Below are 16,769 nucleotides of genomic sequence, written 5' to 3'. Positions count from 1 at the left end.
CTTGATGGAGCTATATAAAATTTGTTATATGTTTCCTTTTTCATGTGTTTGATGCCTGCTTCAGTAATGCCTGTATTATCTAGGTGTGGGCTGGAGCAGAAAAGGTAGCAGCTGAGCAAATGAGCTCATCCTTTGTTTGCCTTTATTTCCCACCTCTTTAAGACTTTCAGACCATACATTAGGAGTTCATTCACCAAGGAGGATTAATGTACAAAGACAGCTGCTTTGTCTATGGTAATTGGGGGTGGGGGATGGGGGGGGTTAAAGGAATAATACAGAGTGGGAATAATTAAGCATCCTGCATCCTTGATAGTGAAATGAGATAAGAGATACTGAGAATCAATCCTTTCCTTTTAGTACTCTAGTACAAATATTAGAGTTCAAAAATGCATGTACCTGTCAAGTGTGAAGTGCAGTATGTGTAGAAGTAGGTCTCTCTTTCCCTCTCATATCAACAAAGATCTCTGCATGAATTGGTTGCTAGGAAGAATGGGTGAGGCTTCTGAGTTGAGACACATTCAACTAATTTGACCTGTGCTTGCTCTTCACAGTTGATTCGGTTGATATGTATTTGCTAGTCTAGTAGATACAGCAGTGAGCACAAATGTTAACATGAAGATTGGATCTTTAAAGCAAGAACCTTGTGTAACCATTAGTGCCTTTTATATTTGTAAAGAAGCACTAAGGGAGGAGCACTGTCTGGGACACACGTCCGGTGACCAGACTTTACTTCTGCTCTAGCGGGCCAATCCACGCATGCCCAGCGAAGCAGATTGGGCCGACCCCCACAGTGCCTGCCCCCAGGAGCCAGCTGCAACGCACGCTTGCTCCCTTACAGCTAGATGCTCCCTGACCACTGAGGACAGTGAACCTGTGGCAGCCTGATGAGGCCACTGCACTGGATGCCCATCTGACTGGCCACTGCCCGCCAGCCTTGCCCACACTGCCAGCGCTGCACCATGGTTGGGGAGGAGGGCGGCAGTGATACTACGCCTTGGCCAGCTGTGTGCGAGGCGGGGACTGCCACCGCCAGCCTGGCCTGCTACTCCAGCCACCCACCAGACCACATGCCTGCTGCCCACATTTATGCTTTGATTGGGGTTGTTGTTTTTAGGGGAGGGTTTTTATTGCGGTATGCTTTTATGTAACCTGCCTTGAGCTTCGTAATAAGACAGGCTATAAATTGAATAAATAATAATAATAATAATAATTTATTAATTAAATTGCCACCACTTGTAGCCAGTTAGCTCATGGCAGCTCGCATCACATTAAAAACAATGCAATCAATAATAAATATTTATAAAAAACCCTCTCCCACCCTCCTTAACCACCCCAGAAGACCCCTCCTGCAAGCCTCCAACTAGCAGCTGTCTGTTACCAGGGATGAAAAAATAGGCTATTGGAGCACTGGTGGTGGTGGGGGGGGGTTAGTTCTTTCTCAGCCCAGCTTCAACCAGATGCCTGGTGGAAAAGTTCCATCTTACAGGCTCTGCATAAGTGAGACAGTTTCATCAGGGCCCTCAGCTTGTCCAGGAGTTCATTCCACCAGGCCAGGGCCAGGTGTATCTCATGAGGGCCAAGAGCCATCAACCTGTTTATTCCTACAGAGCACAAGGCTCTGCGGGGGGCATAGAAGATTAAACAGTTCTGCAAAGACATGGGCCCAGACCATGAATGGCCTTGTAGGTCACAACCAAAACCATGAATTTGATTCGGTATTCAACTGGTAACCAGTGCAGCTGCCTCGGCACCAGCTGGCTATGGGCTCTCCATGGTGTTCCGGTGAGAACCCCAGCAGCTGCATTTTGCACCAGCTGCAGTTTCCGGGTCTCTGCAAGAAAATATAAGTTGGTTGGCCTTGTACGTTTCTATCATCAAGACTGCCTAAGTAGCGAAGTGAAGTTAAAATCAACAGTACTTCAGGGAACTTAAAAGGCAGTTGATTTTACAACTTGTTTTGATTGCACTGAGATTGTGAGCCAGATGGAAATTCCTACCACATTGTTTGCTAGTTGCAAACTTTTGGCGGACTTTTCATTTTCATGGAAATTGGTGCAATAAACCCTTGTTTGACTTCTTATATGACCCAATTTAATGTGGCCTGAGTTAACGTCTTTAACAGTAATGTAATAAAATACTGTGGATTTGGGTATTAAACTGCTTTCATGTGCCACCTGTTTCTGTTCTCGGTTATAGTTTTAAAACTGACATTTGGTGGGGAGACACCTTTTCTGATATGAAGAAATTGAGTGCTACAGCTTCTTAAATTTCCTCCTCCAGCAAATTTTCATAACACAAATGGGGATTTGAACCTGGGTCTCCCAGATACTAATCTGACAATCTTAACCTCTGTAGCACACAGGAAATAGGCAAGTGCAAAGTCAAACCATAATATCAGGAAATAAAGAAGTCACACATGCAAGAAAGGAGGAGAAAGTACAGCCTGTCCCCAAACCCTGAGTTATGTTTAGCTGTACTGTGTGTATGTAGATCACTTACTTAATATGTAGCATTTTTAATACCATGTTTTATCAGTGATCTTCTGTGCAGTTCACAAATGTGGGATCTGTGCTTGCATAGCCCTCCCTGGGAAAGGCACCTAAGATCTGCTAGGCAAAGATGTTAGGAAAGCCTGGCAAGTGACTTTTGTGATCTGGGCCTCCCTAGATAGGAAGGCATCCTGAATCACACGCAAGCATATTTACTAATAATCAGAAAAGATAATGTTTTATGAAACAGTATAGCCATCCTCTGTGATCTCTGAACTACAATTGTTACTCATTGCTTTACCTTCAATTCCCTTATGTATATGTGTGTGTGTTTCCTCAATTTCTAACATCTAACATGCTTCTTATAAACAGGTAATAGCAGTCCTTTCTCTCTAGCAGTCCAAATTGACTCTCAAACTCATCTGATGCATGGGAAGGGGGTCCACAAGTTTTGGCTTAGTTCCTTCTATTGTGATTACCATTACCTTCAGCTTGAACTGAACACTTACACTTTATTTCTCTGCAAATGGGTATGTGCCTCTCTTTTGCTGGACCTACCGGAGAAGAGCATTGCTTGAGCAAGGGAAAGCAATTTGTTGCCATTGAGCTGGCCAAGTGGCTTTATGGAACCCTGTGACCGTGCACAGAACTGTAGCCACAGTGTATAAACATGTTTTATGATTAGTTAGATAGATTTCCCAGACTCTTAACTTTCAAGGCTACCAGTTTTATTATATTATATATATTTTCCATTTCTAAAAATGTTCTCATATTCAGGGTTTAATAAGTAACAAAGATCATCTTGTTCATGTATACCACTACCACCCTATAGTGGTGACTAGATGGGACCATTAGCACAGTTCAAACAAGACCTGGGCTGTTTGAGTTTGTGTACTATCTTTCAGTTTTATTAGTTGTCCCAGACTAGCCTGATCTCAGACGTTATGCTGTGTCATTCCTGTTTATTATTTACATGGGAGACCACCAAGGCATTTCAGGGTTGCTATACAGACAAAGGCAATGGCAAACCACCTCTGTTGATCTCTTGCCACGGGGTCTCCCTGATTCGACTGTGAATTGACAGCACTTAAATATACAGACTAAGTTTATTTCATCAACCTTGCATTGGGGGTTATTGGTCACTAAATATTTCTTGCTTTGTTACCCATGAGAGAGATCTCTGAAACTATCTGGTCACACACAATTGTCATAATTTCTTGGTAGACTTACACAATTTATCTCACAGCAATGTTTACTGATGATCTACTTCTCTGACCGTAGATGTGTTAACTGTTTATAGTGTATTGATCGCCTAAAAGGAAAAAAGAAAGTGAAAAGATTATATTTTGTATCATAGAATTTCTCTTTTATTTCCCCAAATGTTCATTTGTTTCTGAAATCTCATTTACTACTGAGGTGGATGTTCTGTCATTTTAAAGGGAGTGTATGAACTTGAATATCATATTTTGCTCTCCTGCTCTAATACAACAAAATTCAAGAGACCTTCTATCTCCCAAGAACTCATCTTCTGTCAGTAACACTTTGGGTGTTAGAACCTAGTAATTATAATTAATTATACGTATAACTAAATAGGTGGTATGATATTTGTTTTCCTTCTGTCCTTGATACTCCTTGAACATCTGTTAAAGCTTATGCTTGTATCTGACACCTGAATCTCCCAGTCCGTTCTGCATATTTTCGTCTTGAATATATGCACACTTCCTTATAGTCTGTCTTTATTGCTTCACTTTACTGCATTCAGGGAACTCCAGTTGATTTAAAGTTCGTGTAGTTCATGGCTGATACAGACTGAAGATGATTGGGGTGGGGGATAGGACTTCGGTAGTTTTTAATTTTTAGGATGTTCATGAGTGTTTTTACCTATTGATGCAAACTGCCCTGAGCCTGCTTGTGGAGAAGGACAATCTATAAATCAATTAATAAATAAATACATTTCTTACCATATTGTTTTTAAGCTTTATGAATGGCCAGTTTATAGATACTTTTGTGGTAACTACTGTGAAATGTTTGGGCCACACTAGCAGATTTCGATTTCTTTAAGAATGAGCTGTGCATTTTATGTTTAAGAGGTAAAGTTTTGCAGCTAAACACGTTCAGCTTCTTTTTCAATATTTGGTTCCATCATAGTGGCATTAAATTCTGATCCATCTCTCTTATTTCTCTGTGTTAAACCGTTCAGCAGTTTGCCCCTCAAAATATCTCCAGTAATTTCTTTGTCAGCTTTCTTATTAACTCATCTTGTAAACAACTTGTAAGCCTCTGGCAAAGCAAGCAAGAGTGCATGCATATGTCACAGATCAAGATTTTTTTTAAGGAACACTTTCCCCTGCTCTTTGTAGCTTTGTTTGACTGTATTTATCAATACTAGCATCTTTTAGTACTTTGTTCCCTTTCTAAAGTGTGCTTAATGTTTTTATGTAAGCTTCTAGTATAATGTGCTTAAATGAGTGGTGAGATTTCTAAGAGGATTTGAACTCCCAACTCTCAGTTTTGGCTTTCCTTTTTACTATTTTTCTCAATTTTTAAAGAAACTTTCTCCATTTTTCTCCTGAAATTGTATTGGGCTTTGAGAATTTCTCCACTCATATTGATGAGATAACGTTAACATTTATAATAATAGTTGGAGGATACGTTTAGATGCTTACAATGTGTTCTTTATTTGTCTTTGCTAAGACCGTTTATGCACTGGAGGTTTCATGCAGGGCTGCAGGCTGGAGTTTTAGTTGTGGCAGGTTGCCCCACCTCTTCCTGCACCCACACGGGGGAGCATTTGGCCCGGTGCACCCCATCTGCCCCCGGTTTGTGCTCCTGCTCAGGAGCTGGGACAGTGAAGTTCCCAGTGCATAAATGGTCTAAGGGAGAGAGTGCCTACAATATATGTGATTGCTCTGAAGTTTGTAATATTGACTTTTTGCTATTCAAGCTCTTGTGCAGGCTTTCTGCTATTTAAGCTGCTATTCAGACTTTCTCCTATTCAAAAGGCCACCTGTTACAAGGCTATCCATTTCCATGCATTGACAGCTCCGCTGTCCTAAGATATCTGTATTCCTAGCAGTGGTATATACTGTTATCTCTCACTTTAAAAAAAACAAATACCTATGCACAGATAAAGTAACTATTTATAGAAATCTTAGAATGAGTTGTATACATTTGTGTTTACTCTATTTAAAGAAAGTGCTTTTTCTTTAAAGTATTACAGTCTAAAAATGTTAATGTCCCAGAAGATTTCTTGTAGATTTAGAGTTTGACTTTAATTAAGCTGGAAGATTGAGGCTCCTTTCATACAGAGAAAAGGGGCAGGGACAAGGAGCTACAGATTTTGTGGCTAAGATGGTGTATTAATTTTTGTAGCCATGTTCTCTATTAATTTTTCCTTAGTTTGTTACAATGGGAGGTTTAGTTCATTTTGCTTCAGTAGTCGAATATGAGCCTGTATAATTCACTGTTCATCCTTTTGGTGCTGTAATGAAAGTGCCTACTGCTTCTCCTATATTAAAATAGGAGATATAGCTTTTTGGAATTTTGTATATCAGTTGAGTGCCTCCTGCCTCCCACTATTACCCATAGCAGATTTAAGAACCAAGCTGTTCTTGCTTTCATGTCGGATGTGTTCCCCCTCTCCCTTCCAAATATGCTTACAGAGAAATGTTTAGAGTATACACATTTTGTGAAGAGGGTTAGCAAGGATCACAGCTGCGGCATTCCCTGAGGAAGAGAATTGTTATAGTTACATGTACTGGAAGAGAGCTAACTTTTCTTTGGCTAATTCCTTTTATTTTATGCATGTATTTTTAACTTTCTGACTGTGAGCAAGTATTAATTTTTCAGTATGCATATTGTGTTCAGTGGCCTGGGAGTTTAAGTATTAGCTGGAAAATCTTGTATGATCTTAAATAGGCAAAACAAGAAATCTGGGTACACATTGGCTCCATTGCTAGAACAAGTTGTGCTGCTGTTGCACAGCTGCCTGTTTTGGCATGTGCTGACTATGATAGCAGCAGGGAATGTCTGCTCTCACTGTAGGAATTGTCAATAAAGTCACATCCTAAAGGGATATTTTACCTTGGCAAATGCTTGGACAAAATGTCATCAACAAACCAATAATGAAAAGCAAATGGGAAAATGCTTTGTGTAACAGCAGGGGAGTAGGCAGTGATTTATACTGGATTCCCCCCTTCCCCATGTGTTTTATTAAACAATGTGAAGAAAGATGATGCACAAATCAATGCAGCATCTGTCAGCAGAAAGATGCGACTTAAAGATTTAAAGGAATGTTTTGAGTTGTATTTCTAGTGCAGAAAAATGTGTAGGGGGAGAAAGGAGTAACAGGTCTGGGCAATAAGAATATGATGCACAGAAGAACAAACACAATGTTCTTCCCTGGGTCAGTGCTGGAAAGGTCATGTTGTCCTTGGACAGAAATCAATTACTGTTGACCCTGATCCCTTCTATCAAATAAAAACAAAAACAAATAGGAGCTAAAATTAATTATAATGCTTGAAAGGCTTTGAGAGCAATTGTGGCATAATTGTTGGAATGCCAGGCTAGGATCTTGGAGACATGATTAAAATTCCAAGTCTGTCAAGGAAATTTGCTAGGTGACCTTGGGGCAGTCACACCCTCTCTACTTAACCTACCTCACTGGGTTGTTGTGAGAATAAAATGGAGGAGAGGAGAACAATGGAAGCATTTGGGGTCCTCATTGGGGAGAAAATTGGGGTATAAATGAAGTAAGTAAATTTATGTGGTTGTTACAAATAGGGGGATTAGTAAAAATTGAGCATGTCATTTTAGCCTGTATGCCAAAGCAATATTATCTTGGATGTTTGTTGGTGGCATTATAAAGTCCATCTTCCCTATAGTCCTTGTGATGGTGTTTGTGACCTCCTCTGGTCAAACTGAGTTTGTAAGGTTTTATAAGCGGAGAAGCTGAAACTAGTCTTTCAAAGTTGAGCAGTGCTGTTATTATTTTTTGATGCACATCCCTGTTCAGGAGCACACATGATCAGTTGTGCGCCTTTTGCTCTTTATATTCTCCTTCAACAATGTTCTGCAGTTTCAATAAAAGTTTATCACTCCTTCTCTGGCATTGACATGGTGTATACTTCTACTTTCCTGTACTAGTAGGAACAGTTGTTTGTTTCGTTTTCCCCTTTCTAGCAGAATGGTCTTAGAATCCCACATTAGATGAGAGATTTGTAACTTAATTTCCCCCATTGAAGCATCAATGTGTATATGATTTGGATTAGAGTAGGTGCTGTAGGAAGGGATTTAACTTTCCCCCTTGCTACCATTTTCTGAATTTTAACCTGGGGCTCGAGGAAGAACAGCTTATTGTGATTATGGGAAGAAGGAAAAGACAGGTATGCATATTGTATACTTCACACACACACATACTCACACACACACATCTGTAATAGCTATAGGGGCATGATTTGCTCTTTATTTCTGCCAGAGAAATGGTATGAGAGGGAAAAGTTTTAAAGGCCTCCCGCACAGATCTAAATGGACTGTTTTCAAAATGATGTGTAACCTGTAATATGATTCTTTGGACTGAAATGGATAAAGAACTCACTGTTCTTTTTAGTTTGCTTTACCACTCTATTGATTTGCAAAGGATTAGTGATCTTACAGGGTGACCTTCGGCCAGTCATACGCTTTTAGCCTAACCTAACCTGTGAGGATAAATTAAGGTTGAGGGAATCTAAACAAACTGCTTTGGGCCCCCATTGGAAGAAGAGACAGGGTGTAAAATGTTAAATAGTGACCACAATTAAGAATATGGAGGGGGAGAGTCATTTCCCTGTTCCCAGTTACGTAGTTTCATAGCAACCTATGCTGCTTCAAGGCTCTTGGGGCTGAAGGGAAGCTTCTACAGCAGGACCACAGAAGCTGTGACCCATCAAGCCAAATGCCTAATAAACAGCCTTGTTTGGGAGGATGGAACTGGGGTCTGGTTTAACATCTAGCAGGCCACAATAGGCAGAATGTTTTTAAAAATGTGTGCAGTTAGGCTATGAGGTACTGAAAGAGGATGACAAAATCAGAGTCCAATAGCACCTTTAAGACCAACAAAGGTGTGAGCTTTTGAGTGCACACGCTCTTCCTCAGACTAAAAGAGGATGAGTAGAGCTTAAATTGGTGTTTGTCTTACCTCAGGTTTTCACACTGTTTATACTCCTCCACATATCCATCTCATTGAGTTCAGTATCTTCCCTTGAGTTGATTGAAATGTATCCATTTAACTTCTTGACATGTTTTTGTTTGTAACAATGTAATCTGTAAAGCTTTGCTTGTCATGAACCTGCTGTTTATTTTATAGAGTATTCTGATCTGATTTTATCTCACTTTTTTGAGAAACCCTCAAGACGGATAAGGTTTTCTTATAGTAAGATAAATAGTAAGCTAAAATGTTATAACAACTAACATATACAATTCTGCTGTTTACAATAAAATTTTAGAATGCTGAAAATCTGTAAATCACCTAAGAAGGTAGCAAAAATCAACCTAAATTACTTCGCATTTTGAATATTATGAACATTTCAACTACTATCAGATGTAACTTGATACTTTTATCTTTTATTCTAACTATATAGGAAAAACTCTTGTCCAGATCTCTTCAGAGAGGTGAAGATCTTCAATTTGACCAGGTTAGAAAAACATGTCTGTTTCGAGAGCAGTTATATATAACCAGAAAATCTCTTATTAGCACATGCTGGCCAAAAGCCAGTTAAAAAAAATAAGTGAGCTGGTTAATAAAAAATCCAAATAGAAAGTTCAAATGGGAAATTACAGAGTGAATTCCTACTTGGCAGGAGAGGGAAATTACAGTTATAGAAGTCTTCTATAGAAACATTTTGGATATCATGAGACTCCTGTTCATTTGGGGGGCAACAAGCACAGCCACCCCTCTAGATTTATAAAGGGATTTAGCTCAGGACATTTTCTCTAAAATGTTTACATTAAGGAAATCACTCAGTGGAAGAAATAGTAGCAGACCTTAACTGACTCATCAGCTCTGCATACATATAAGTTGTAAAGAAAGCACATTGTATTTTTTTTTATCCCATTAATAATCTGGTATCTTTACTGAAGTAGAAATACATGACTACAACCTATGATAGTTATATTTACAGACTCCAAGCTCTTTACATATTTAAGATGCTTTCCCTCTAAAATTTGTCCTCTTGGTTTTTGAAGAGCAGCACACATACTTTAAGACTTCAGTTAACCAACAAACTGAATGTGAACCCTTGCAAATCCTCCCAGTATGTAATACCACCCCTTATACACATAAAAAGAGCCTTGGTGGATCAGACCAAGTTCATGTGCAGATATTTGACAAGATTGGAACCTGGCTTAGTTGTCCCAATCTTAAATCTTCTACGACACATGGAGTTTAATATCTGAATGGAACTGAAGAAGAGAAGGGGCATGTGAATATTTATTTATTTATTTAATTTATATACTGTCTACCCAGCAAGCTAGCTCAGGGCAGTGTACATCATATCTCCACATCAGTTGTTAAAACATTTCATTAGAATATAATTATAAAATTTGAATAAATAAATTAAAATTTAAAACATGAATGGCAGTTTGATTTGCTTTTATTTATTTAGTTAGTTAGTTAGTTAGTTAGTTAGTTAGTTAGTTAGTTAGTTAGTTAGTTAGTTAGTTAGTTAGTTAGTTATGAGCCTCTTGTGGCGCAGAGTGGTAAGGCAGCCGTCTGAAAGCTTTGCCCATAAGGCTGGGAGTTCAATCCTAGCAGCCGGCTCAAAGTTGACTCAGCCTTCCATCCTTCCGAGGTCGGTAAAATGAGTACCCAGCTTGCTGGGGGGTAAACGGTCATGACTGGGGAAGGCACTGGCAAACCACCCCGTATTGAGTCTGCCATGAAAACGCTAGAGGGCGTCACCCCAAGGGTCAGACATGACTCGGTGCTTGCACAGGGGATACCTTTACCTTTAGTTAGTTAGTTAGTTAGTTAGTTAGTTAGTTAGTTAGTTAGTTAGTTAGTTAGTTAGTTAGTTAGTTAGTTAGTTATTTCTCACCACTTCCAAAGCCGGCTCATGGCGGGTTACAAAGTCCAATAAAAGCTCATTAACTCCCCCATTAAAAGCCCATTAAAAGAAATAAAAATAACGAACATGGCAGAAACCCCACCACCACCCATCCCCACTACCGGAGGGGTAAGGAAGGAGGTCAAAATAAGTCAATCTACTGCTCACACCCAGGGGGGGTTTATCGATCTTCCTCGCTGACCCCAGCTTCAACCATAGACCTGGCAGAAGAGCTCCGTTTTGCAGACCCTGCAGGATAGCAGTATCAGCAATATACAGAATATAATGGAATAGCAGTTTCAGCAATCTTGGCATGCCTCCTGTTCTGGAACTAGTGTATGTCTGGGGCATCTTTTTGATAAGGAGGACCCATTAGATGTTATTGCTTCACTGGTGCCAACCAAAAGCCTGGCGAAAGAGCTCTGTTTTGCAGGCCTCTGCTGATATCAGAGGCTGGCATAAATTCCTCAGTCAAAATTTTGAATGTTGCTTTCATTATTGCAAGCATAATGTTGGTCAAACTATATTGTGATGTTGAAACTAATACAAGGGTATTTTCTGTGGAATTGGTTCTGAGGCACCTAGTAATGCTAGCCAGCCTGCAGTGTTGCTTGCTTAGGACACCACACACAGTAGCTACCAAAATCATTTTGCCAAACTTTCATGTGCTTATCCATGTTTACTGACGACTGCCCACAAAGCTTTCTGTTCATCAGATTAATGCAAACATCTGATTAAATGTGCAGGTAGATGGGTGTAGATGGATCTTGGTTTTTGTTTCAGTTGCACAAATTAACAGACCCAGTACTATAACCTTTAATAACTTATAATTGTCATTTATTATGGTAATACTCATTATATACTTTAAAAAAACAAGAAAAAAGAGGGAGGGTTTTGAAAGATTCTGAGTAGTAAGCTGTTATGTAACTCTACTCCTTTTCTCTTTACAGTTGATAAGCTCCATGAGCTCAGTAGCAGAGCACTGTCTCCCCTCCTTACTACGCACCTTGTTTGATTGGTACAAGCGCCAAAATGGAACTGAAGATGAATCTTACGAGTACAGGCCACGATCCAGCACAAAATCTAAGGGGTGAGTTGCCACCTCACCTTGATTGTATAGTCTTAAATTTGTGCCATGGAATAATGAAATTCAGCATTTCATCAGAAACACTGTCAATTGTTGTTGTTCTTGACTTTATTTTTAGAAGCCTTGAGGGCGAGCTCAAGGCAGCTCTCTTGTAGTTCATTGCCTACTTGATGTTTCATTTTAAGTTTTTATTTTTATACTAAGAGATATCAGATATTTGGGGAGGAGCAAAGGACCCACTCAATATAGTCATTTATGCAAAGCAATAAAAAATATGAGGCATGTGATGTGATGATATGTATGTATGTATGAATTTCTATATATAAGGGGGGGAAAGGTTTACGCTGTGTCAAATTTTTGTTTCAGGGATGAGCAGCAGCGTGAGAGAGATTATCTACTTGAAAGGAGGGACTTAGCTGTAGATTTTATTTTTTGCTTAGTTTTAGTAGAAGTTCTAAAACAGGTAAGCTCTTTAACTTCTGCAAGCTATCTGCTTTCCCTGGTAATCTTTTTGCTTTTAATTGTTTAAACTACTGAATATTTCCATAGTCTGCTTAAGTTCTTACATGCAAATCTGAGGCCTAATCCTTCCAACTGCCCTAAAGCATTCTTGCTTTGTAGTGTTCCCCCCTTTAAATCTCTGATAAAATCTCAATCCATTAGATTAAAGCTTGTATTCTAATGGGGAAAAATATGTGTGATATTGATGTGATTAAGCCAAATGTTTACTATTAAATTTTGGACAATGTACTACATAAAAAGGTCATACTTTCTAGAAGACAACTTTTTTAGAATTGGTTTTATACCCCACTTTTCACTACCCAATTGCCTTCCCTTCCTCTCCCCGCAACAGACACCCTGTGAGGTAGGAAGGGCTGAGAGAGCTCAGAGAACTGTAACTAGTCCAAGGTCTTCCAGCTGGCTGCATGTGGAAGAGCAGGGAATCAAACCCGGTTTACCAGATTAGAAGCCACCCACCACCACTCTTAACCAAGATGGCACCCCCACTCCAAAATAAGTAGCACATATTTTTGCCTTTGGTTATACTTAATCTGCATTAGGATTGCAGCAAAGAAATTAAAAGACGCTTGCTCCTAGGGAAGAAAGCTATGGCAAATCTAGACAGCATCCTAAAAAGCAGAGACATCACCCGGCCAACAAAAGTGCGTCTAGTCAAGGCTATGATCTTCCCAGTTGCAATGTATGGTTGTGAAAGTTGGACCACAAGGAAGGCCGAGCGTCAAAGAATTGAGGCTTTTGAACCCTGGTGCTGGAGAAGACTCTTGGACTACAAGGCGAACAAACCGGTCAGACCTAGAGGAGATCAGCCCTGACTGCTCCTTAGAAGGCCAGATCCTGAAGATGAAACTCAAATACTTTGGCCACCTCATGAGAAGGAAGGACTTCCTGGAGAAAAGCCTAATGCTGGGAGTGATTGAGAGCAAAAGAAGAAGGGGACAACAGAGAATGAGGTGGCTAGATGGAGTCACTGAAGCAGTTGGTGCAAATTTAAATGGACTCCAGGGAATGGTAGAAGACAGGAAAGCCTGGAGAATCATTGTCCATGGGGTCGCGATGGGTTGGACACGACGTTGCACCTAACAACAACAATCTGCATTTATGGATGCCTTGCTTCAAGTGAGGCCTGTTGGTGCCTAGCGAACTCCTGCTATTATGTTGATCACCAGATGACAGAAATCGGCTCCCCTGATGAAAATGACTGTTTTGAGGTACCCTGCTGAGATCCTTCCCCAAACCACGCCCCCTCCAACTCCACCTCCAAAATCGGCAGGAATTCCCCAATCCAGAGCTGACAACCCTACTTACTGTTAAACGGAGGTCTATTAAGATTACTAATGGAGAGAATTGATGATCATGCAGTGTACGTTATTGGTGACAGTGTCAATTTTAGGACCAGGTTTTAACAAGTATTTTCTGCTGCGTAAATGAAAGGAGAAGATTACCATGGCCACAGACTGGCTTTGAGTAGCAGGATAGTGTTTCCCTTGATATGAGGGAAATAGTGTTTTATTCCTCTTTCTTCCTTTCCCAGGCTTAGAATATGATTTGTAATCCAGATGTAAATGTAATGTGTGAATAATGTTCTACAACTATGAATTGGATCTTTATTACTATCTGGTTGAATAGCAAATGAACAAAATCCGGCACTGACAACTTTCAACACCTCAGAAATTAATCCGAAATGTCCTGATAATACAAATTGGTGAAATCACATCTGCTTGAAACCTATACATAGGTTTGCAGTACAGAAATTGATTTCATTTATTAAAACCTCAATTTTCAAGCACATTGATAAGCATGTGCCTTACACAATTTTCTGTATAGAAAATATATGCTTGTTTAATCTTAAAATCTTAAAACCCTAGAGGGCGTCACCCCAAGGGTCAGACGTGACGTGGTGCTTGCACAGGGGATACCTTTACCTTTACCTTAATCTTAATGTCATTTATATTTTGATGGAACATTTAAGCACTAAGGATAAGCAAAATGTGCAATCTGTTACAGATACCTGTTCATCCAGTGCCAGATCCTTTAGTTCATGAAGTTCTAAATTTGGCTTTTAAGCACTTTAAACACAAAGAAGGGTAAGCACATCTTTTGTTGTTCCTTCACATATATTTCAAAATTACTTCACTTTAAAATGTCAGTGGATTCTTTTCTTTGATTTACTCACTGGATGTTAATTGAATATTAGTGTAACATTTGAGACCAAAAGACTACATTTTAAAGAAAAATATACAAGAAAAAGCAGTTAAGCCCATTGTATGTTGAATACAATGAATATAATAGGCTCTAGCGGCCACCCTCTTCAGCAGCGGCGGCAACGTAAAGAGCACGCAGGTTGGGGGTTTCGGTGAAGGAAGCGGGGAACACGTAGCGGGAAATGTTTCAAGTCCAGGGTTGGAGGGATGAATCCCCAGGGATAGGGAGAGCCAGTGTGGAGTGGAGTGCAGAGCGGCCACCTAGCTGCCACACCATAGAAGCTCATGGTATTGGCTTGGCCTACCATGACCTAGGACAAAGATAAAGTAAGTGTATCCTGATCTCCGTCAAAACGTTCTGTTGAGAGCAAGGGCAGGCCAGCGGAGAGAGAAGTGGTGTTCAGAGTGAAGGAGAGAGAGTCAACATAGTTCTGCCATTGTAGGCGTCCCCCCCCTTCCTCCCAGGTAGGTAACTGTCAGCGGAAAGGAAGGATATGGAGATAGCACCATTAGCAATTGTCCCCTTGCGTTCACCTCCGGATTGTTCTCTGCCAGTGAAACAACGCAGGTAGTGGAGGATGGCACAGCATGCTCCATCGGCCACCCCCCCCCCCGAGCGGCAGCAACATGAAGAGCACACAGGTGGCCACATGACGTTGGGGGTGGGCGGAGGCTTCCACCCTCCAACGTCCTGTAGCCACCTGCATGCTCTTTGCGTTGCTGCTGGGAGGGGGGGCGACTGGAGCGCGCCATGTGATCATTCACCAGCCATGTTGCCTCGCTGGCAGAGAACAATCGGGAGGTGAATGATCGCAAGGGGACGATCATCAATAGAACTATCTCCAAACCCTCAATTTGTGGCCATAATGGCTACCCTGGAAGGAAAGGGGGAATTGAGAGAATGGCGCAAGTATGTTGAATCTCTCTCTTTCAGTCTAAGCAGCAGGTCTGTCTCTGGTGGCCTGCCCTTGCTCTCAAGAGGACGTTTTATGGGAAGTAAGGAGAAAGGAAGATTTAACTTCATGGCGGGGCAAGGCAGGGCCATGAGCTTCTACAGGGTGGCTGTGAAGCAGACACTCTGCACTTGACACCATGTGGGCTCTCCCTGTCGCTGGGGACGTGTCCCTCCAACCTGGGAGTCAGAATGACCCATCCACCAAACACACCCACTCACATCTCTGGCTATGGGAGGGGGGAGGCAGCGGTCATTTGGCGGCTCGTTGACACGATGTCTCTGAGGGTGGCTGCAAGGCACTGAGGGAGGCATGGGGCTTCAGGAGGAGAGGAGGTTGTAATGATCACGCCCTCCGTCTCTGCGATGCGTGATTGTTCCGGGAGCGCTGCAGAGGCAGCGGCCATTCACTTCTGTCTTGTAGTCAACTTTAAGAGTGCCACAGAGCACTGGGCAGGCAGGTGGTTGTTGGCACCACCACCTGCCGTCCTGTGTTAGTGGCATGTGCGACTCGAGGGGCAAGCATCCGGTGAGGGAGGGCAGCAGCTGTAGGGGCGAGCCAATCTGACCACACCTTGATTGGCCCTATTCCAACTCGGACACCCCAGACTAGATCCACCCCAGGGCTATATGATTCATTTCTTGCATTTGTTTACAGTGCTATAGATTATAGGTATAAATGAGCAATCACAACTTTGTGGCTTTTAATCTTCTGTACATTGTTTTCTCATCACAGGTATTCAGGAACCAATACTGGGAATGTGCATGTTATTGCAGATTTATATGCAGAAGTGATAGGGGTTCTTGCACAATCAAAGTGAGTTGCTCCATTTATACCAGGATTCCAAGCTACAGAATCTTCTTCTGAATCGTATCTGTGTATGAACTTCTGTGACCAATTACAGCAAGTGCATCTCTGTGTTAAGTCTTAAGAACTTCCATTTTCTAATGGTTCATTGCCAACTTAGTGGATAAGAGACAAGTAGCATTTAACATGTTCCATGGTTTTGTCACATTTAAACGTTGAAAGTGTTTCCTTATCCCTTTTTCAGTAGGGAGTCATCCAAATAGTCCCGGGCTGTTCATACTCATTTAAATGCCCTAACCTGGATAGCCCAGGCACACCTGATCTTATCAGTTCTCAAAAGCTAAGCAGAGTTGGCCTTGGTTAGTATTTGGATTGGAGTCCTCCAAGGAAAACTTGGCTCATGGAATGGAGGCAGGCAATATTGAACCACCTCTGAACATCTCCTGCCTGGCTGTCAGACAATCCTACAACTGTACAATCTGCCATATAATAAATAAATAAATAATATTGATTTAAATGTTTCTTTTAATAATGGAGTTGCCATACAATTGTTAGACTATGGGTAGGAAAATCTCCTTGGTTTTGGAGTAATTGACAAAATAATTAATAGCTTTTGTGCCTTGCTGTTT

General features: G+C 41.0%; 1 protein-coding gene across 9 annotated transcripts in view; it reads left to right on the top strand.

The window, feature by feature from the left end:
- FRYL (FRY like transcription coactivator) overlaps positions 1-16,769 on the top strand; it is a 167,458-nt gene that overhangs the window by 71,609 nt on the left and 79,080 nt on the right. For all 9 annotated transcript variants that reach the window (XM_077301924.1, XM_077301926.1, XM_077301921.1 and 6 more), the window contains 5 exons: positions 9,107-9,160; positions 11,521-11,660; positions 12,024-12,120; positions 14,184-14,263; positions 16,069-16,149. In XM_077301924.1, coding sequence (XP_077158039.1) covers positions 9,107-9,160; positions 11,521-11,660; positions 12,024-12,120; positions 14,184-14,263; positions 16,069-16,149 — 452 coding nt within the window. The remainder of the gene's footprint in view (positions 1-9,106; positions 9,161-11,520; positions 11,661-12,023; positions 12,121-14,183; positions 14,264-16,068; positions 16,150-16,769) is intronic.

Source organism: Paroedura picta, chromosome 10 (genome assembly GCF_049243985.1).
Source record: "Paroedura picta isolate Pp20150507F chromosome 10, Ppicta_v3.0, whole genome shotgun sequence".
In the NCBI taxonomy this organism is placed as follows: Eukaryota; Metazoa; Chordata; class Lepidosauria; order Squamata; family Gekkonidae; genus Paroedura; species Paroedura picta.
This window is presented reverse-complemented; position numbering and strand designations above follow the sequence as displayed.